The sequence below is a fragment of the Rhinopithecus roxellana genome, chromosome 14, assembly GCF_007565055.1.
Source record: "Rhinopithecus roxellana isolate Shanxi Qingling chromosome 14, ASM756505v1, whole genome shotgun sequence".
Classification (NCBI taxonomy): Eukaryota; Metazoa; Chordata; class Mammalia; order Primates; family Cercopithecidae; genus Rhinopithecus; species Rhinopithecus roxellana.
Genome location: NC_044562.1, coordinates 130,256,154 through 130,279,828, shown reverse-complemented (window position 1 = coordinate 130,279,828; position 23,675 = coordinate 130,256,154). Strand labels below are relative to the sequence as shown.

The window sequence follows — 23,675 nt, the reverse complement described above, 5'->3', positions numbered from 1 at the left end:
AGCGAAGGATTTAGGAAACAGAGGGGTCATCTGATATATTGATGATACGTTATTTCTTGATCTGGATAGTAAGTGAGTGAGAATGTTTACTGTGTGAAAATGCATAGAGTTGTGAGTTGTGTACCTAATGATTTGTGCGTCTTTCTGTATGCACTCCTTCTTATAAATACACAAAAAGGGCTAAAGAATTACACATTCATGGGAAGTTATTTAAAAGTTATATTACTTTTTGTCATTAGGGAAAAAATGCTATGCCAAATAAGGTGTTTAGGAATCAAATAAAACAGACTACTTCCATACAGGATGCAGTGACAACAGCTTTTCCTATGCATCTAAGATGAATCATTACAATGAAAATATTTGAGTCCAAATGCTCCAGGAGATAATTGAAAAAAGAGGAGCAATCTGCATAACTTATTTCTAAAAGGCAATATAATATAAATAAAAGTAAACTGATGTGGAAATAGATATTATATGTTACAGACCAAGAAAAAATTTTCATACTTAATATTTATCAAGTACTTACTGTGTATCAAGCAATGAGATATGAAGTTTATATTCATTTTAGCTTATTTAATAATCATAATAAGCTTAGGAGATAGTTGTCACAGTTATACCCATTGACCAGATTATGAAATAGAGACTCAGAAAAGTTCAATTTGAAAAGAGAACTGATTGAGTCTTAACCACTTAATATACCAATGGGTGACACTGGACAAGCTATTATATCTTCTAAACCTTAGTCTCCTCTTCCGTAAAATGGAAGGGTCCTCACAGATTTGCTTTGAGTATGGTATTATGCAAATAAGGAGTGATTTCTTCCATTGTTTGAATTAGAAAGGATAGGCTAAGTCAACTGCAGAGAAAAGTTTTTCCATGGCTGACTGCAGAAGAAATGATGACTTCACTGGGCAAGAATCTTCACCCTGATAGTATTCACAAACCTGCCTGATCAGAAGAACTAGCAAAAATAAACCCTTTTTGTTTTAACAAATACACCTTCCTTGATCTGCTCTGAGTGTACTGAACTACAAATTCCAGAGCAGGTACCTGGGAAGCTGTTTTTATAACAATCTCCTCCCAATCCCAGTGATTTTTCCATTCTTATGACCAATAATGGTTACGATCAATAAACTCTGGATTTCAAAAGACTTAGATAGGCTCCTCAGAGAGATTAATTTAATCTTGAATTTTTTTTTTTTTTTTTTTTTTTAAAGACAGAGTCTCACTCTGTCACCCAGGCTGGAGTGCAGTGGGCACAATCTCGGCTCACTGCAACCTCTACTTCTTAGGTTCAAGCGATTCTCCTGCTTCACCCTCCCAAGTAGCTGGGATTACAGGCACCCATCACCACCCCTGGCTAATTTTTGTATTTTTAGTAGAGATGGGGTTTCGCCATGTTGGCCAGGCTGGTCTTGAACTCCTGATCTCAAGTGATCTGCCTGTCTCAGCCTCTCAAAGTGCTGAGATTACAGACTTGAGCCACTATATCCAGTCTTTTTATCTTGAATCTTAAGTCATGTAGATAAAAATAAAATCATGTTTTAAGAAATGTTTTTCTGCAGGAACCTGTGACAATGTATAGGTCACTTGCTTTCTGTTACTTTATCTTAATATTGGAATAAAGCTTGAAAAAAATCTAAAGAATGGGAGACTTAGCATGCAATTTAGAATCTTACTCTCAAATGGTATTAGGAAATTTCTTTTTCAATTTTTTTAAAAAAGATACTGTACTCCCATCCGTTTGGATTTAATTTTCAAACTATTATAAGGGGTCCTTAAAAAGTTCATGGAAAATGTGTATGGTGAAAAAAGTACACAGAGATTTCAAATTTTTTTTTACCAAAATAAACTCATATTAACTTCTTACAACATGTCCAGACATGATCTAGCTTGATGCATTAAGAAAGATAAGATATCAGTTTGAAAAGAATCCCATTAGAGCAACATGAATTCTTCTAAAACTAGAGCAAGAACCAAAATCAAATTTATGGGGAATCTTGGGTACAAGAATGGTGTAATCATTGATCTTTTTGAAAAGTTTGTGGAGACTGTGCCCCAAATAACGTATCAGTTTACAAAAAGATAACTCATTTTAAGAAGGGATTAGACAAAGTTGAAGATGAAGCCCAAAGGGGCAGACCATCCACATCAATTTTTGAGGAAAAATCTTATCTTGGTAGTGCCTGAATTGAAGATGACTGATGACTAACAGCATAAACAATAGCCAACACTATAGATGTCTCAACTGCTGCAGCTTACACAATTCTGACTGAAAAAAACTTAAACTTGAGCAAACTTTCCATTTGATGGGTGCCAAAACTGTTGCATCCAGATTAGCTGCAGACAAAAGCAGAGCTATAAATGAAAGTTTTTAAAAGTGGGATCCAGATTCTGATGCATTTTTTCAAAGAGTTGTAACAGGAAATGAAACATGGCTTTATCAGTGCTGTCCTAAAGACAAAGCACAATCAAAGCAATGGCTACCAAGAGGAGGAAGTGGTCCAGTCAAAGGAAAAGCAGACCAGTCAAAAGCAGAGGCTGTAACAACAGCTTTTTGGAATGCTCAAGGCATTTTGCTTGCTGACTTTCTGGAGGTTCAGAGAATGATGACATCCACTTATTGTGAGAATGTTTTGAGAAAAAAATAATACAAACTTTAGCAGAAAGACCCCTGGGAAACCTTCACTAGAGATTCACTCTTTATCACAATGATGTTCCTGCTTATTCCTTTCTTCAAACAAGAGCAATTTTGTGAGAGTTTTCATAGGAATCATTAGGCATCCACTTACCGTCCTGATTTGGTTCTTCTAACTTGTTTTTTGTTTCCTAATCTTAAAAAGAACTTGAAAGGGTACCCATTTTTCTTTAGTTAATAATGTAAAAAATGATTGATTGCATTGACATGGTTACATTTCCAGAACCCGCAGTTATTTAGGGATGAACTAAATGGCTAGTATCATCACTTACAGAAGGGTCTTGACCTGGATGGAGCTTATGCTGAAAAAGTTTATCTTTTTATTTTTATCTGTTAATTCTATTTTTCCACAAACTTTTTAAAGTCCTCTGGTACATTTAGTATAAAAACTTCACACACATAGTTAAAATCAGATCCTTATTATTTCAGTGCCTGAAAGGAGGGGAGAGCTTTTCATTCTCTATTTAAAGCTTAAATGACAGACTGATTCAGAGAAAATTTGAAAAGCAGGTTGTAACACTTTTCTAGAAAACTACTTGGGAGTTTCTACTTGAACCACTTGGTTAAGAAGACAGTTTTGCAAAATTGCAAACAGGATGACTTGATTTTCCTGTTGAAGCTAATGTTATCTAATATTTCAGGGCTTTAGGAGTTAAGGAACTAGGGATAATATGAGATATGGTAGGACAGTGAAAGACTTCCAATGGCAAAATTAGACAAAATTTGCCAGCTTCACAATTTTATAGCTGTCTCCAGCCAATCCTGACAACCCTGCCCAAGGGCAGCCTTAGGGACATTTGACAAGCCAGCCTAGAAGAGAACATTCTAGAGGTACATAGCAAATACCTCGAAGAACAGCTAAAAGGGAGTTTGGATGCATGCAGAGTAGCAATACCCAGTATGAAAAAATATAGTAAAATGTAAGACTAAGTGAACAACAGATATAGGAAAATTGCTTCTCATGATTGATTCTGACAGCTCGCAAGAATAACAATCAAAAATTCAAAAGATTTAACAAGCCTGAGGGGGTAGTACTTTGCAATGATCTACAATAGAGTGTGTGTGGATACAAATGTTGGGAGAGAGGAATCTCTTGAGGAGAAGAAAACAATTTTTATTGGAAATGGCGACAGAGCAAGAACAAAAAAGAAAAATTGCCTCTCCTCTGAGCTCCATTCAGCTCAATTAGCGCAATGCCACAACTTGAGAGCACAGAGTCGGGGCTAGCTGACTGGCATAAAGGATACAAATGGAAGAACACAAGCTTATATAAGGCATTTTATGCCACCTCCAAGATAGGGTACATACCTGGGCTTTGGGATTATTACTATGTCAGAGAGAGGTAAAATGTTTTAGAGGTTTCGTCTTCTAAATTAAATCCTCCCAAACAGCCCTGAGTAATAAATCACTGCAGCCCTTAATTATATGGCATGTGATGGTTCATATTTAAAACAAGTTCTTATCCAAGGTAAAACCACCAATCTCCCCTCCGCACGTAAGAATGGTAGACCTGAATGTGCTCAATCATGGATCAGTTTGGGCTGCCTTCCATATGGATACCCAGGAAGATGACTTCTTGCTCCAGTAAAGTCTGGGGCTCCTGCCAGTTCTAAGTCCAAAGTGAGCAGCAGTCTGCCAGGAATGATCAGGCTTAGGTCAGGATCAGAGAGTTGGGCTGGTCGAAAAGATGCAAGAGGCCAACACTGATTAAACCAAATTAAATCTGAAGCATAGTCATATATTTCTGGGTAAACAAACATTGTAATAGAATGACACTTACCCTATTTTCACATCCCAACATCCTGCTAATATAGTTAATGAAGCAGTATCAGAATGAGCATAAGCTACTTCTCCATAGAAACTGTTCTCACTCCAAAGTCATCTTCATTCTAAAATATATTTGTGTATCTTTGGAAAGAAGAAATTCTTAAAAATATCATTACCCTGATATGAAAAATAAAATTTATTACATTATTCATTTCCAAATTTAGAGCCCCTCTCTTTGGGGAGAAGACACGCCTTTAAAATAGCAATTGTTTCTAGAGAACACACATATTTAATTTATATTCTCACATTCAGTTGCAAACATAATAAAAATATTTTCAAAATGTATTTTTTTTTTTTTTTTTTTTTTTGAGACGGAGTCTCGCTCTGTTGCCCAGGCTGGAGCACAGTGTCCGGATCTCAGCTCACTGCAAGCTGTGCCTCCTGGATTTACGCCATTCTCCTGCCTCAGCCTCCTGAGTAGCTGGGACTACAGGCGCCCACCACCTCGCCTGGCTAGTTTTTTGTATTCAAAATGCATTTAAATAGCATGTACTTATAAAAAGTACAGGTAATCTTGATACAAAATTTTTATTCAAACGAACTGAACACAGTGCTTTGCAATTAATAAACAAAATATAAAGTTTTCTGGAACTCCCTTGGTTTTAACTGTGTGAAGAACTCACAAAGGGAAATGTAAATGTAAAGTCCTCATATTTAATCTTCTATTAGGCAACATTAAAAAAATATGTAGCAAAAAATGTACAGTGCAAGTGCAATTAAATCTACTCAACACATTAGAGACTGTGAAAAATTAAAATATATTAGGTATTTTAATATGCAAAGCTGAGTCAAGGACATTAGCCAACTGACCTGATAATACAATAAACTATTTAGAAGACCTTTTATGCATTGATAAGAGCGTTGGACAAGTTGCATGCTCAAAGTATTTAGCATCACAAATACACTTAGCAGAAAGCTACTCGAGTATTGCTGTCATTTAGGCACTTCTAGAGAAAGAGCTATCATGGTGATAGGTTTTGGTTTAAAAAGGAGGCATTTATGAAAGATGATAAATACTTATTTCACTAACAGATTCAGAACAATTTATGAGGAGCATGTGTACGTAATAGCAACCTTCCCATTTATATTGTTGTGTTAGATTGCAATGGGGAATGAAACACCCAAGATGGTCCAGGAAAATTTGGAAAGACTCTTTGGGCAATAATAATTTGGAGATTCTGATCTCTTTCCTCTAGAAGATCTCACATTTATGAGAATTCTAATGACAAATCACAGCATAAGAGACCAGAGTTTTAATATATTTGTTTATTTCTGTGGAACTAGGCACCACTCATCCAGAGAGAAGGCTATCTTTTAAATAAGATTTCCAGTGAATACAATTTGACAACCCACAAGATAATGTACAGGGGCTGGAATGAGTTGCAAAAGTAGAAAGACAGCCCTTGCCCTCAAAAAGACCTCATATTCTAAAGAGAAACAGTGGAGGAGAATGAGTAAGTATACGCAGGTATACTGACATTTACATAAACACACACACACATCAAAATTCAAGATTTTTATGAACAGTATGTTAGGCTCAATCTGACACATTATGTATCCTCCTCATGCCCAAATAGTAAAGATGTGTTCCTCTCTTAATGTTATAATTTGGTTACCTTTTTTTCAAAGCTCTTACTTATGGGCAAAAATGTAATAGGGTATTAATCTGGTTCCAAAAATAGGAAAGTAAATCGAAAACTAAAACAAATTGGACAGGAGACGAATAACCTAAAGCTAGCAGTAAAATTGAACTTTAAAGGACATTGAAGTCTCAGTGGGTATAACTCTAAATATACCATATGCCTAGCCTAGAGAAACAAATAGTGGCCTCCTCTAAAGAATTGCCATAAATAATAGAAGCTGGGGAATATTTTTTAAAAATGAAAATTGCTGACAACCCAATTTATTGTCAAATGAATTACAAAAATATGAATAATATCAAACAAAGCTCTATATAAAGTATAACATACAAATGGGATTCTCCTATACATAAAATCGAATATATAATGAAGTCACCACAGAGATCTTTCCAAAAACATACACACACACAGACACATACACATAGATAGATAGATAGATAGATAGATAGATAGATAGATAGATAGATAGATAGAGATAGATAGATAGATAGAATGGCTCTGAAGATAATTTCTTTTAAATTTAGGATTTTTCACTATATTATTTCAAAAACTTATGAGTGAGAGAGAGGACTTATTACTTATTGTCCTGATCAATTAACTCATGATAAGATATAAAGTATGTGTAGAGAAAAGTGATTCCTTATACATATTTGGTGCAAATGTAAACTAGTAAAGCTATTATGGAAAATTATATGGCAGTTCCTCAAAAAAACTAAAAGTAGCATTATATGATCCAGCGATCCCAATTCTGGGTACTTACTCCAAAAATCTGAAATCAGTATGTTGAAGAGATGTCTGCACTCCCATACTCATTACAGCACTATTTACAACAGCCAGTTATGGGATCAACCTAAGTGTACATCAACAGATGAGTGGATAAAGAAAATGTGATATAGATACATAATGGGATACTATTCAACCTTAAAAAGAAAGAAACCTTGCCCTTTGAGACTACATGGATGCAACTGGAAAACCTTATAAGTGAAATAATCCAGACACAGAAATAAAAATACTGCATGCTTTCACTTATATGTGGAATCCAAGACTATCAAGTTCACAGAAACACTGAGTAGAATGGTGGTAATCAGAGGCTGGAAGTCGAGGGAAGGGGAGATGATGCTTAAAGGGCACAAAATCTCAGGAGAAATACATTTTACTTTCAATTGAGATATATTGCATAGCATGGTAAATGTAGTTAATAGTAGTGTATTGTACATTTCAAAATTGCTATGAAAATAAATTTTAAGTCAGCATGGTGGCTCACACTTGTAACCCCAGCACTTTCGGAGGCTAACGCGGGCAGATCACAAGGTCAGGAGATTGAAACCATCCTGGCTAACATAGTGAAACCCGGTCTCTACTAAAAATACAAAAAATTAGCTGGGCATGGTGGTGGGCACCTGTAGTCCCAGCTACTCGGGAGGCTGAGGCAAGAGAATGGCGTGAACCTGGGAGGCAGAGCTTGCAGTGAGCAGAGATCGTGCCACTGCACTCCAGCCTGGGCGAGAGAGTGAGACTCTGTCTCAAAAAAAAAAAAAAAAAAGAAGAAGAAGTAAATTTCAAATGTTCTTAGCAGAGAAGAAAAAGTATTTGAGGTAACAGATATGTTAACTAGCCTGATTTAATTTTTCCACACTGTATTCATAAATTACACATCATTTTGTACCCCCCATATTGTCAATTTACAATAAATAAATTTTTTTTTTAAGATATAACATACAGATTGGGGTGAGGTTCTTAATTTAGCCACATATATACTTGATATCTGAAATCTCTTTATAACAAAATAAAAGTCAAACTAAATTCTATTTCTGATCATTAAAACTCAGGATTCTTTTCTGAGCATCAAGAAAAACCAAAAAGAAAATATCTTTGGAAAGCTGCAATTGCCTTCTGGAACTCAAAAGTTAGAAATATCCTCTACAGACAGACTTACCTTTACTTATTGAATTGATGTGATTATTCTTGAACTTTGATTTAATTTCTAGTTTGTACAACTTCCCAGGGGTATAAGTGCTATGTGTTAATAAATTGCTTAGAACAAGTTTCTTTTAAGTCACAACAGGCACCCAAATACTGTTGTGTCATCCCTTCATAAAATGAGTTATTTTTATCTTATTCTTACTCTCAAATATTATAGATATGTCTATACATTTGCCTTCACATACTGAGAATAAAGTCTTAAAGTCAGAGTTCAAATAAAATCCTTTTATTCTCTTGATAATTTCCTAGTTCATAAAATTAGCATATTAAAATGAGTGTTTAACACTAGTGTTATAAAGGCTTAGCTTTCATTGATGGTTTTGAGGAAGATATAAAAAGAATTATCATACATTATTTATAAGTGCTTAATAGTTCTTTTCATTTTAAATGCCCAGAAAATTCCCCCAGGGATGGGCAAATAGTCTTTATACAGAGTATTTCCCTATAAGTCTCCCTCCTGAACATAAACCTGCATTATTTCTTTCTTTGTAAGGCTTATCTCTTCAGACTATCTCTGCTTTAATTATTTCTCTCCTGTTTTCATTAATCATATTTTACTCTCCTGTCACCAAAATCTTGCGAGGTTTTTTTTTTCAACCTTTACATTGATTTTATAATCCTCTGCTTTGTTTTCCCTAAAAGGTTCATATCTTCTTTAAGAGAATAAACTATGGTCATTATTTTATCATATAACCTTAAAAATCAAGACTAGCATAATAACTATGTTCTGTTTTAGAACTTAAACATATCTTGCTGAAATTTTTTTTTAAATTTCAGTGAGTTATATGTCTTTTATAAAAACTTAGGGAAAAATAGCTAAAGAGATTGGTCTTGAATTGACACATATTATTCAAGTCTGAGCAGTAATAAACATGCTATTAAAATTAATTAAGAAAAGACATGAGATTTTCCTTACATTAAACAGCATGCATAGAGTGAATGGAATTGAGAGGGTAGAAATTCATATTCTACAATTAGTAATAGAAGCATGTGTAGCTATTCTCTTAAGTTTCCCAATTACAGAGGATCTACCAACTCATATTAGACACACTTAACCGGTCTAAAAATTAAAAAAACTTTTAACCAAAATCATCTTGTACTCAACTTAGTCAATTGATTAATGTAATATCAGTCCTAATCTAATAATCAGTATGCAATCATGGGAGAAATTTGAGTCCTTTATTATAATTCTTAACAAAATCTTAGACTGTTATATGTACAAAGCCAACTGAAATACTCTAATCAACTTTGATTGCTTAGGATGGCAATTTCATTAGACATGTATATGGAAAGGGATCTATCAGGGTTTTATTTATGAAAATATCTATGATTTTTGAGAAAGCAGGTAGAGAACTAGTTCAAAAGAGATTTATAGACTTGTGGAAGATTTGGCAAGATTGAGAACGAAAAACATTAGGATAAAGTGTTAGGTGAAAGAAAAATAGAACACTATTTTTGGAGTTGATGGATAAGGCCACTAATCATATTGCCATGAATGATGTAAGTGATACTCTCCCAACATTATTACTTATGTTTAAATATATATGTGTATATATATACACACACACGTACATATATACATCCCACTTTTAAAATATCAAAATTATAGCTTAAGATCATTTAAAAATCAATTTGATTTGATTTTATAAATATTATTACTGCTAAGGATATCAAGTTTGTCTCAGCATTATCCAGGAGGGGGCCAAGCTTCGATTACTAATACTATTATTTTAATTTTGGCCCTCTTAATCTTCTTCTGAGATTGTGATAACTTTTCATGAGCTCCTTGTAATAAGAAAATGACTTCAATTTCAATGGGAAATAATGATGAGGATAACTTTTTTAGCTTCTTATTTGTTGCTTCATGTACTTTACCTGATTCTTGAGATCCAGTTTGGGACATGGTCGTCCTCCATTGTAAGGTTTTTCTTTTAGCCATTTGGATCGAATTCTCACTCCAATTCCACAAGATGAACTGCAAGACCCCCAACTAGACCAATCGCTTAACTTGCAATCAAATGGGCAGGGTATGACACATTTCTCTTGAATGTAACCTAACAGAAAAAGATTTAAGAGAAGAGAGGAAAGTCTGATTAAAATGTACTGATCAAATTCACTTTCTATTTCCACGATCACAGTTTGGATTTTTCAACAATATTGCTGTAGTGGGTTCAATAATTTTGTACTCAAATAAACAGACCAAAGTTTTAAGAAATAAATAAATATGACATCTGCATTCAAATTTGTGTCATTTTGTTTACTTTGTAGGCAATTTTGGGATGAAAGGAACAGGAAAAAGTACACAGTTCTGGTTTCTGATAAGAAGGAATGAGGTAGCTCAGAGCTAAAGATGGTGCTATCTCCCCTCACTGGGCTTTGTGTTTTCCATCCTATGATTCCTACAATTCACTGTCTGGAAGAGGGATCATAAAAGAGTTCATCCTTCTTAAGGGTCTATGATCTGCAAGGCTTTCACTGAAAAAGATGTTGATTCTGTAATGTGACTTGGGGATGGGAAGAGGAGAGACAGTGGACCACAGATTAGGAAGAGTGGGATATTATTGAAAGAAGACAGTAGAAGAATAGCAAAAAGTTGTATAATAGGATATTGCACTGAAATCAAGAGATGTGGGTTGAAGTACAGCTTTAGAAGTCTTAGCTCTACTTGGCCTTGCTTGTGTCTTCAGCCCACTTCTTGCTACAGTCTTTCTCTGGATAATCTCACTGTTTTAACTGTCACCTCTAATAATCACTATCAAATATATACTTCCAATGCAGATCTCTCCACTAAATTCTGTACCATCTACTGAACCACTCTAATTTGATGCCCAATTTACTGAAAATTCAACATGTATAAAACTGAGGCCACCAATTTCCTAAAAATTTATACTTCTCTTGTGTTCCTTTCCCAATTAACTGCAGCATCATCTGATTCCTGTATCCTGTTGTACATGCCTGTATAATCTCTTCTGCTTGACTGTGGGAAGGAACTGTGAATGGGACAGAATGTCTCTCCCATTATTAGGTTATGGTATATGGCAAAGGTGAAGGGAATTTACAGATATGATTAATATACCATATCAGTTAATCAGATTGAGATATACTAGGTGGGCCTGGCTTAATTGGGTGAAGAACCTTAAAAGAGGGACGGGGTCCTTTTTTGTAGAGAAAGAGAGATTCTCCTGCTGGCCTTGCAAAAGAAAATAGCCATGCTATGAAATGCTGATGGCATGGTCACATGACAGGAAACTGCAAACAGCCTCTAGGACCTGAGGGCAGCCTCTTGCTGTTGGCTAGCAGGAACACAGGGCCTTCAGGCCCACAGCTGCATGGAGATAAATTCTGCCAAAAACATGAAGGAGTTCAGAAGAGGAGCTTTCCCCAGCCAAGCCTCTGCTGAGATCTCAACTCCAGCCCACACCTTGATTTTAACCAAGTGAAGCCCTTAAGCAGAGAATCCAGAGAAGCTGTGTCTGAACTTCTGCCCCATGCAAACTGTGAGATAATAAAGGTTGTTTTGAGATGTGAAGTCTGTGTTATTATTTTATGCAACAATGGAAAAGCTAAGAAGTTATCCAAAATAAGTATCTCCAGTTAGCTTAGACACTCCTCCATCATTCTACACAAACATTAAAATGTATCACAAATCCTTATATTAAAACAAACAAATAAGTCCCCTATTCTACAACTCCTTTGTCAGGCCCTAGTTCAAGATCGTACCATTTCTGGCCCAGAATAATGACATATTCTCTCCACAAGTCTGCCTTTGTTTTTCTTAACTGTTCTGTTTTGGTATCTGTCAATTACTCTGAGGGGGAGAAAAAAAAGAACATTTTCTAAAATACAAAATAACTTTTATTACTCCTTTTTTGAAACCTTTGCGAATTCTCCATTGCCTTTATAATAAAATGTCAACACACTTTACAAAAACAAAACAAACAAAACAAAACAAAACAAAACAGCATTCTTTATAAAGGACTCTAAACAATGGTTTTCAACCTCGTCTGTAAAATCTATGTCCATTTCCCAGGACCAACCATAGACCAATTCTACCTGAATCTTAGACGATGGGACGCAGGAAAGGGTCATTTTAAAACACATTCAGGTGATTCTGAGGCCTGCCTACTAAACTTATTGATCCTCCCACCCTCCCATCTCTTCTATCTTAAATTATATCTACACAGACTACTCCATCTTCTCCACAAGCCTTTGCTTGTGCAAAAATTAGTTATTTTCCTAACCAGCTTAGCCTCCCTGGTTCATTACTTTAACCACTCTCTTGCCAATTTGGTTGATGGCCTCATCCCAGTGTTCTGCCATCCCAGGCTGGAAAAACTTCAGACTTAGTTTCCTCCAACTGTCTTCCTTTTCTGTTCTTAAAACAGTGCTGCCAAACAGAGATGAAGAAAATGCTGATACCACACTGGAGACACTTTAATATGTACTCTATCTTCAACCAATTTCTCACACTGCTTAGTCATTCTTCTGAGTTTTTTTCTCACTCTGATTCCACAGACAGCTCTTTCGAACCTCCACCTATTTTCAAGCTTCTAAGACCTCACATCTTCCTCACATCTTCCTTCACACAAAAAAGCAAGAAACGGACGAGACTCCTTCAGTTTCCTATGAATGTGTCTGTATGCATTCTCATAATTTTTTCTTCTCTCTTCATATTAACATGAAAAAGGTAACCATTTTCCTATATAAGGAACATTCTTCATTTCCACCTGATTTCTCCCCTGGTCTACAGGCTCTTTTAGAACCTTGTTTCCTTGATTCTTCCTCCTTATCTTTCTCTCTCCCTCCCTCCCTCCCGCTCTCTCTCTCTCTCTCTCTCTATACACACACACACACACACATATACACACACATATATACATATATATGTATATATATAAAATATTTATATTTCTTTCAGATTAATATTAGAATGACTTTAAATTTCCCCAATAATAGTCATTGAGAAGAGAGAATACACTAAAATCTAAGAGTGATCAGAAGAGATCCTTCTGGAGTTGAAAAAAAAAAATGCTCCAATAGACACTCCTAAAAGACTAATCCTCTAACATAATGTTAATTTTACAGTCATTTCTAAGGAGTTTTGATTACTAATTCACTATTAGATACATAGTAAAAGCTAAATAAAGGATTAAAAAGAAGCCACAACATTACTTAATTTTAGAGAGAAACTGAGTCACAAAATGCTTTCATTTGCTACCAAATAAAAAGAGGAAAACTAGAAATTAGGTGGGATTAACTCTCATGGCATGCATACTTCACAAATGCAAATCTGAAATTCAAGGAGGTTTCAGATAAACTTTAAATGTTTGAAAGTCGATGTAGACCCTATGTTAAAGCAGATTTTGAAGTAGATGCCCTTTTAATTGAGATTTTAAATCATTTTCTTCTACACTTGCATATTGAAGGATTTTAATTAGCAAGCCTATAGCAATACTTCTTTTTTTCTTTCCCTATGGTAAGAGGTAAACCCAGAGGATCTCTATGAAAGTCAAGGTTATAAATTCAATGAGTAAAAAATAATTTTGAAATTCAATAGGACTAAGCAACAGTGACATTTATTTTTCAAGAAAATTATTTTCATGCCAGAGTATGCCCCAAAGGAAAATTCATAGTGAGGAATACTAATACTTGCATATTCTTATACCTATCTCATATTCAAAAGGATTAGTTTTACCCACATACTTAACACTTACAGTTTTTGGCAACAGAATATGATCAAATGTGACTATGTACAAGGTTGACCTGCTACATAAAAATTCTAATTTCTAACTACAGAAGTCCAACTAATGTTTAAAAAACTCATTTCCACAAAATATACCACAGAATCTCTGTTCCCATCTACATAATATTTCATGGCAACATTCATACATCTAAACCTAATTGCTATCAAAAAAAGCAGTTTTTTCTACCAAAAAGTGTTTTACACTACAGTTTATATGCAGAATACACTGTTTGGACCATCTTATTACTTGGCTTAGGGATACTTCAATGTTCTATTTTAGTCATCAGCGTGCACATAGAATTAGGAGTGAAGTAGTCACTACAGAATTTTCAGTGGAGAATACACCAAACTTTGTAATTTTGTAAACCATATTCATTATACATAGTATATGCTCAAAAAATATCCTATCACAGATAAAGATGGACTGAATAGGATTCATTAATACTATCTCTATTGATGTTACAACCAGTGTTATTTATTTAATGATTTACTAAATAGAGTTGAAGCCCAGAGACTTGGAATGAAAGGACTTTTCAGTCTATATTTCTAATCCGCAAAGACTGAAGCCTTTGAGTTAGCATAACGGAAGTATGTGTAAGCACAGTTCTCTGAATAAGGTGGTCTCATTAATACAACCTCTCCCAGAATATGACCTTATGTGCATATTTTCCCTTCATCAGTCAAGTACGAACACATTTTTCTCCCATTAAGATCTAGTTTTGAAGTATCTAAAAGTAGGAAATACTGATTATATTAATCCTGAGAAAATAACCTAGATTAATTTACTTATATGTTCCTGCTATATTAAAGTAATAGCCAACATCTCATTGGACAGCTTATGTTCTATCTACTGACACTGTGCTCGAATAATGAAACACAGTACCAAAAAGGAAACAGATTTTTTTTTTTTTCAATGCTGAACAAGCTAAGATCCTGGAGAATCTTGTAAGTTAAAATATCATGTTCATTCAGTATGATATTAGCTGTGGGTTTGTCATAAATAGCTCTTATTATTTTGAGGTACGTTCCATCAATACCGAATTTATTGAGCGTTTTTAGCATGAAGGGCTGTTGAATTCTGTCAAAAGCCTTTTCTGCATCTATTGAGATAATCATGTGGTTCTTGTCTTTGGTTCTGTTTATATGCTGGATTACGTTTATTGATTTGCGAATGTTGAACCAGCCTTGCATCCCAGGGATGAAGCCCACTTGATCATGGTGGATAAGCTTTTTGATGTGCTGCTGAATCCGGTTTGCCAGTATTTTATTGAGGATTTTTGTATCCATGTTCATCAGGGATATTGGTCTAAAATTCCCTTTTTTTGTTGTGTCTCTGCCAGGCTTTGGTATCAGGATGATGTTGGCCTCATCAAATGACTTAGGGAGGATTCCCTCTTTTTCTATTGATTGGAATAGTTTCAGAAGGAATAGTACCAGCTCCTCCTTGTACCTCTGGTAGAATTCAGCTGTGAATCCATCCGGTCCTGGACTTTTTTTGGTTGGTAGGCTATTAATTATTGCCTCAATTTCAGAGCCTGCTATTGGTCTATTCAGGGATTCAACTTCTTCCTGGTTTAGTCTTGGAAGAGTGTAAGTGTCCAGGAAATTATCCATTTCTTCTAGATTTTCTAGTTGATTTGTGCAGAGGTGTTTATAGTATTCTCTGATGGGAGTTTGTATTTCTGTGGGGTCGGTGGTGATATCCCCTTTATCATTTTTTATTGCTTCTATTTGATTCCTCTCTCTTTTCTTCTTTATTAGTCTTGCTAGCGGTCTGTCAATTTTGTTGATCTTTTCAAAAAACCAACTCCTGGATTCATTGATTTTTTGGAGGGTTTTTTTTGTATCTCTATCTCCTTCAGTTCTGCTCTGATCTTAGTTATTTCTTGCCTTCTGCTAGCTTTTGAATGTGTTTGCTCTTGCCTCTCTAGTTCTTTTAATTGTGATGTTAGAGTGTCAATTTTAGATCTTTCCTGCTTTCTCTTGTGGGCATTTAGTGCTATAAATTTCCCTCTACACACTGCTTTAAATGTGTCCCAGAGATTCTGGTACGTTGTATCTTTGTTCTCATTGGTTTCAAAGAACATCTTTATTTCTGCCTTCATTTCGTTATGTACCCAGTAGTCATTCAGGAGCAGGTTGTTCAGTTTCCATGTAGTTGAGCGGTTGTGATTGAGTTTCTTAGTCCTGAGTTCTAGTTTGATCGCACTGTGGTCTGAGAGAGAGTTTGTTATAATTTCTGTTCTTTCACATTTGCTGAGGAGTGCTTTACTTCCAATTATGTGGTCACTTTTGGAATAAGTGCAATGTGGTGCTGAGAAGAATGTATATTCTGTTGATTTGGGGTGGAGAGTTCCATAGATGTCTATTAGGTCCATTTGGTGCAGAGATGAGTTCAATTCCTGGATATCCTTGTTAACTTTCTGTCTCGTTGATCTGTCTAATGTTGACAGTGGAGTGTTGAAGTCTTTGTCCCTGTTTGCAGATGACATGATTGTATATTTAGAAAACCCCATTGTCTCAGCCCAAAATCTCCTTAAGCTGATAAGCAACTTCAGCAAAGTCTCAGGATACAAAATTAATGTGCAAAAATCACAAGCATTCTTATACACCAGTAACAGACAGAGAGCCAAATCATGAATGAACTTCCATTCACAATTGCTTCAAAGAGAATAAAATACCTAGGAATCCAACTTACAAGGGATGTAAAGGACCTCTTCAAGGAGAACTACAAACCACTGCTCAGTGAAATCAAAGAGGACACAAACAAATGGAAGAACATACCATGCTCATGGATAGGAAGAATCAATATCGTGAAAATGGCCATACTGCCCAAGGTTATTTATAGATTCAATGCCATCCCCATCAAGCTACCAATGAGTTTCTTCACAGAATTGGAAAAAACTGCTTGAAAGTTCATATGGAACCAAAAAAGAGCCCGCATTGCCAAGACAATCCTAAGTCAAAAGGACAAAGCTGGAGGCGTCACGCTACCTGACTTCAAACTATACTACAAGGCTACAGAAACCAAAACAGCATGGTACTGGTACCAAAACAGAGATATGGACCAATGGAATACAACAGAGTCCTCAGAAATAATACCACACATCTACAGCCATCTGATCTTTGACAAACCTGAGAGAAACAAGAAATGGGGAAAGGATTCCCTATTTAATAAATGGTGCTGGGAAAATTGGCTAGCCATAAGTAGAAAGTTGAAACTGGATCCTTTCCTTACTCCTTATACGAAGATTAATTCAAGATGGATTAGAGACTTAAATGTTACACCTAGTACCATAAAAACCCTAGAAGAAAATCTAGGTAGTACCATTCAGGACATAGGCATGGGCAAAGACTTCATGTCTAAAACACCAAAAGCAACGGCAGCAAAAGCCAAAATTGACAAATGGGATCTAATTAAACTAAAGAGCTTCTGCACAGCAAAAGAAACTACCATCAGAGTGAACAGGCAACCTACAGAATGGGAGAAAATTTTTGCAATCTACTCATCTGACAAAGGGCTAATATCCAGAATCTACAAAGAACTCAAACAAATATACAAGAAAAAAACAAACAACCCCATCAAAAAGTGGGCAAAGGATATGAACAGACATTTCTCAAAAGAAGACATTCATACAGCCAACAGACACATGAAAAAATGCTCATCATCACTCGCCATAAGAGAAATGCAAATCAAAACCACAATGAGATACCATCTCATACCAGTTAGAATGGGAATCATTAAAAAGTCAGGAAACAACAGGTGTTGGAGAGGATGTGGAGAAATAGGAACACTTTTACACTGTTGGTGGGATTGTAAACTAGTTCAACCATTATGGAAAACAGTATGGCAATTCCTCAAGGATCTAGAACTAGATGTACCATATGACCCAGCCATCCCACTACTGGGTATATACCCAAAGGATTATAAATTATTCTACTACAAAGACACATGCACACGTATGTTTATTGCGGCACTATTCACAATAGCAAAGACTTGGAATCAACCCAAATGTCCATCTGTGACAGACTGGATTAAGAAAATGTGGCACATATACACCATGGAATACTATGCAGCCATAAAAAAGGATGAGTTTGCGTCCTTTGTGCATGGATGCAGCTGGAAACCATCATTCTTAGCAAACTATCACAAGAAGAGAAAACCAAACACCACATGTTCTCACTCATAGGTGGGAACTGAACAATGAGATCACTTGGACTCGGGAAGGGGAACATCACACACTGGGGCCTATCATGGGGAGGGGGGAGGGGGGAGGGATTGCATTGGGGAGTTATACATGATATAAATGATGAATTGATGGGTGCTGACGAGTTGATGGGTGCAGCACACCAACATGGCACAAGTATACATATGTAACAAACCTGCACGTTATGCACATGTACCCTAGAACTTAAAGTATGAGAAAAAGAAAGAAAGAAAGAAAAGAAAGAAAGAAAGATAGAAAGAGAGAGAGAGAGAAAGAAAGAAAGAAAGAAAGAAAGAAAGAAAGAAAGAAAGAAAGAAAGAAAGAAAGAAAGAAAGAAAGAAAGAAAGAAAGAAAGAAGAAAGAAAGAAAGAAGGAAATCATGTTGTGGTTTTCTCAACATTTAAAAATTTGCTGTTTAAAATTTATTTTATGCTTTTTCCTTTTTAACTTTTATGGACACATAATAGTTGAATATATTTATGGGGTACATGTGATATTTTGGTACAAGCATGCAATGTGTAACGATCAAATCGGGGTAACTGGGATATCCATCACTTCAAACATGTATCTTTTATTTGTGTTGTTAACATTACAACTCTTCTCTTCTACTTTTTTGAAATATACAACAATTATTGTTATCTATAGTTGCCCTACTGTGCTATTGAATGCTAGATCTTATTTTTTCTATCTAACTGTATTTTTTGTACTCATTAACCAGCCTATCTTTCTCCTTCCCTCCCTACTACCCTTTCCAGCCTCTGGAACCACCACTCTCTTCACTACTTCCATGAGATACATACTTTTTCAAATCTCCCACATATGAGTAAGAACACCCAATATTTTTTTTCTGTGTCTGGCTTATTTCATGTAACATAATTTCCTCTATTTCCATCCATATTGCTGCAAATGATAGGATGTCAATTTCATTATTTTTATGGACAAATAATATTCCATTGTGTATATACATATTTTCTTTATCCAGCCATCTGTTGATGGGCACTCAGGTTGATTCCACGTCTTGGCTATTGTGATTATTGCTGCAGTAAACATTGGAGTACTGATACTTTGATATATTGATTCCCTTTCTTTTGGTTACATACCCAGCAGTGAAATTGCTGAATCATAGGGTAGTTCTATTTTTAGTCTTTTGAGAAATCTCCTGTTTTTCATAGTGACTGTGATAATTTGCATTCCTAACAATTGTGTTTGAGCATTCTTCTTTTTCCATATCCTCACTAGAGTTTGTTAGTTTCTACCTTTTTGATGCATTTTAACTGGGGTGATACATCTCATTGTGGTTTTGATTTGCATTTTCTCTGATGATTAGTGGTGTTGAGCATTTTTTAATATACCTGTTGGCCATTTGTATGTCTTCTTTTAAAAAAATGTCTATTCAGATGTTTTGACTATTTTTCAATTGGATTATTTTATTTTTTGCTATTGGAGTTCCTTATATATTCTGGTTATTAATCCCTTATTGAATGAACAGTTTGCAAATATTTTCTCTTGTTCTGTAGGCTGTCTCTTCATTTTGTTGAGTGTTTCCTTTACTGTGCGGAAACTTTTTAGCTGGATGTGATTCCATTTGTCCATTTTTTGCCTCGGTGGCCTATGCTTTTGAGGTCTCATTCAAGAAATCTGTGAACAGACCAATGTCCTGGAGCATTTTCTCAAAGTTTTCTTTTAGTAGTTTTATAGTTTCAGGTCTTATATTTAAGTCTTTAATCCATTTTGATTTGATTTTTGTAATTGGTGAGGGATAGAGGTCTAATTTCATTCTTCTGCTTATGGATATCCAGTTTTCTATTTATGTATTTTAGTACTACGAGAATATAATTGTTTTCTATTTATCTAGTAAGAATACACTATACTAAAAAGTATCCAATGACTTAAATCAGATTGGTTTAAAGGGCATATTTGTTTGGGAAAGGTGGGGAAAAAATTGCAAAAGTTATTTTAACCTTAGTTCAAGAAAGACAATTTGAGAAGTTAGATCAATACTTTATCATTGCTATGCAGAGAGGAACTGACAATGTTAAACACTTAAAATCTCAATCCCGGGCGCGGTGGCTCAAGCCTGTAATCCCAGCACTTTGGGAGGCCGAGATGGGCGGATCACGAGGTCAGGAGATCGAGACCATCCTGGCTAACACAGTGAAACCCCGTCTCTACTAAAAAATACAAAAAAACTAGCCGGGCGTGGTGGCGGGCGCCTGTAGTCCCAGCTACTCAGGAGGCTGAGGCAGGAGAATGGCGTAAACGCGGGAGGCGGAGCTTGCAGTGAGCTGAGATGCGGCCACTGCACTCCAGCCTGGGCGACAGAGCGAGACTCCGTCTCAAAAAAAAAAAAAAAAAAAAAAAAAAAAAAAAAAAAAAAAATCTCAATCCATCAGTATGTGAAAATGTAAATCAAAGCAATAGAGTTACCAGTTTGTATTGGTGAATGTATACATTTTCTTGGAAATACCACTCACGAAAAGAAGTTGCATACTCTCACAAAGATGCTTCCAACCTTTTTTAGGTCTCTATGAGGCCTAAGAGATGATAGTTAAAAAGTGCCTAGGTTATTATCTCTTCTTTGTAGAATTCTGAATTATTAAGAGATGGTTTTGAAAGTACTGCCTACTAGTAGGAAATATTTTACTGCTTTTTATAGAACTCCATCAGCATAGACAAATAAGATTAAATATTATAAATGATGCTAATGTATTGCAAACAAAATATCTCATTTAGACCCACAATATGATAAGATAACTGAAATGTGGCTGATTTACAAGTCATACAATGTTCAAACAATTAACTGACAAAAAAAGTTTTACTAGATTCCTTAAAACCCAATTTTTTTGTAGTACAATAACTTATTAAATTATATTACATCCACCAGGAAAATCATTTCAGTGCCAGCCAGTTTCCTTAATTAAATTATAATTCACTAATTCACTGGTGTACTGTATTTTGGATGTAGATGAGCTATTCAAGGTCATCTAGGAAAAGCCTTCATTTTATAGTCAGAAGTAGAAAGGGAACTCAAACTCAGACTTGGTTGAGATAGTTCATTATCAAGTAGAAAAAAATAATTACTATGGCCCAAAATGTTCTCTTTAGTAAAGGACTGATAAGATAGAGAATCAACCCTGCTCTTGCTCTAATTAATTTATATTTGGGAAGAGATAATTCTCATAAATGAGGGGAAAAAATGTGGTATGTGATCAAGTACATATGTTGTACGATACAAATAATGTACACAAATTCTATGACAAAGTGAGATAACATGAATATATTATGGTTTTAATTTTCTAACAGATTCTTGTGAAAAGTATTTATCATGGTACACACAGGTTTTTGGCTAATGGCTTGACTTGCTTCACTTGCCATAACTAAATGTATCAGTGTTAACCTAATCAAGCAGCCAAATCCTATAAAGAACTGATCTTTGAAATTGAACAGTCCAGGCAATTTAATCACAATGGTATCTCCAGTTGTTCTTATAGGCAGAGCTTCCAACATTAACTTCCTTGTGCCAGGTTCCTCCAGGCAGAGAAAAGATATTTTTCTTAGATGATACTGAGGATATTAGAGACAAATGGAAGACTAGACACAGAACAATCTGAACTCTTCAATTAGGACTGTACATACACTAGCTATTTTTCCCATTACTGCAAATAAGTGCTGTTAAAATTAAAGTGACTGAATGCTTTAATCACATAATAAACTTGGCATTTGCAACACAACAAAGACACATAGATTTAAATAACCCAATATTACCGAGTAATTCTTAGAACTGTGGCTCCAAGGGCCTATATGAAGTCTCATTACATCTTCTTGCCTTGAGAGAATTTCACCTTAAACTATACCATACTGTCTGTACTTTACATTTTCTCATTTATGAAAGCTGATTTCTGAGCATATCTTGTATTCATTAGGCTATTCCCCAAATATTTCAGGTTCTGTTCCTGGACGCTTTACCACACTTTGAAGTTTGGTGTGATCTTATCATTTGTTTTAGCCAATCAAATGTGAGCAGAAATGAAGTGTGTCACCTCCAGGTAGAAGCTTTAAGAGCTGCAGCATAATTTGCCGTACTCTTTCTTTCCCTATGCCACAAGGACCAGCAATATTCCAGGTGCTGGCTGCTTAATCAGCCCAGGTCCTTGAGTGATGAGGACTTGGCGCAGTCTCCAGCCAACCCAAGATGGACATGAATAGTGAGAGACCTTGTGGCTTTCAACCACCGAGACTTTGAAGTAGTCTGTTCTGTTTGTTTCTGCAACATTACTGATCCCATCCTGATGGATCAAGCTTGGCACAACAAAGCATCTTCAAAAGGTGAAGCAAAGAGCAGAATGAAACAAATATTTAGAATATTTTGAGAATATAGTGTCCTGAGAAAATACGATTAAGCTATATCAGCAGTTAGCACAGTGTGAATGGCAAATCAAATCAAACGAGGATGTGACTTTGCAAAAAGTTGAGCTTATATATATATATTTCAGGAAAATGTATAATTTATTATTTAAAAAAGGACTCACAATATGGATTATAAATCAAAGTCTAACCTTATGTCATCTGGGATAAAGTATTAAATCTCCATAGTTCAATTTCCTTGTGTGAAAATAAAAATGTAACTATGCTTCTCCTTTCTAATTTCTCATAATGCTATGAGGGTCAAAAAATATAAGAAGTAGAATTCTGTGGAAAAAAATTAATATATGATGAAAGTGACATACTAACATTTTACTGCTACTAAAAGCTATATAGCAGAGTAAAAATGTTCTTTCATTATTATGTTTTTGGGGCAGGTAATTGATAAAAAATATAATTCTGTAAAGATACTTTAGCAGAAAAATTATAGGGTAATAATTTTCAAATTTGGGTACCTTTCCTCATTCCAGCTCATTTCCATGTAAATTAAAGACTAGGATAACATTGACAAAGTGAGAGATTCTGCTTTGGATCAGTAAATCGTTTCATTCCATGTCTGTCTTTCCAAGTCTGCTGCTACCAACCAAGGCCAGATACTCAATATCTCTCAGTTGAACTATTTTAATAGCCCCTTAACTGGGCTGCAGGTTTCCAATTTCTTTCTTCTAATCCATTCCATGTCTGATCAACTGCAATATTAATATCCCTAAAGCACAACTCTACATATGTCATGGCCTAACCTAAAATAAATAACCTTCACAGTGTAGCAGAATTTTGATAAATAGGCATGTGGAAGGCAATCTTGGCAGGGGAGAGACCACAAATTAAATTAAGAAGATGAGAATGAACCCCAAATGTTTATAAGTCAAATATTCTCTACAATAGTTTTTGTTTGAGGAGAAGTATAAATTTGGCTAGGGTGGTGTGAGACCACAGCAGGAGGTTTGCTGGGGAGGCTCAGAAAATTGATTAAGAATTCTGATATAAATTTGATTGTGGCACTGGACTGAGGAAGAGACAGCATGAGATCAGAGCACCTGATTAACAGAGAATCTGAAAATTCTAAAGTGGCAAACGCTTTGCCCTTAGGCTAAAAGACCACTAAATATAATTAAAAATGATATGCATGTTGTTAGAGAACAATATAATGAAAC

General features: G+C 35.3%; 1 protein-coding gene across 1 annotated transcript in view; it reads right to left on the bottom strand.

The window, feature by feature from the left end:
• Nucleotides 1–23,675, bottom strand: part of LOC104673357 (thrombospondin type-1 domain-containing protein 7B-like) — a 327,106-nt gene that overhangs the window by 237,605 nt on the left and 65,826 nt on the right. The window contains exon 4 of the mRNA XM_030916127.1: nucleotides 10,024–10,202. Coding sequence (XP_030771987.1) covers nucleotides 10,024–10,202 — 179 coding nt within the window. The remainder of the gene's footprint in view (nucleotides 1–10,023; nucleotides 10,203–23,675) is intronic.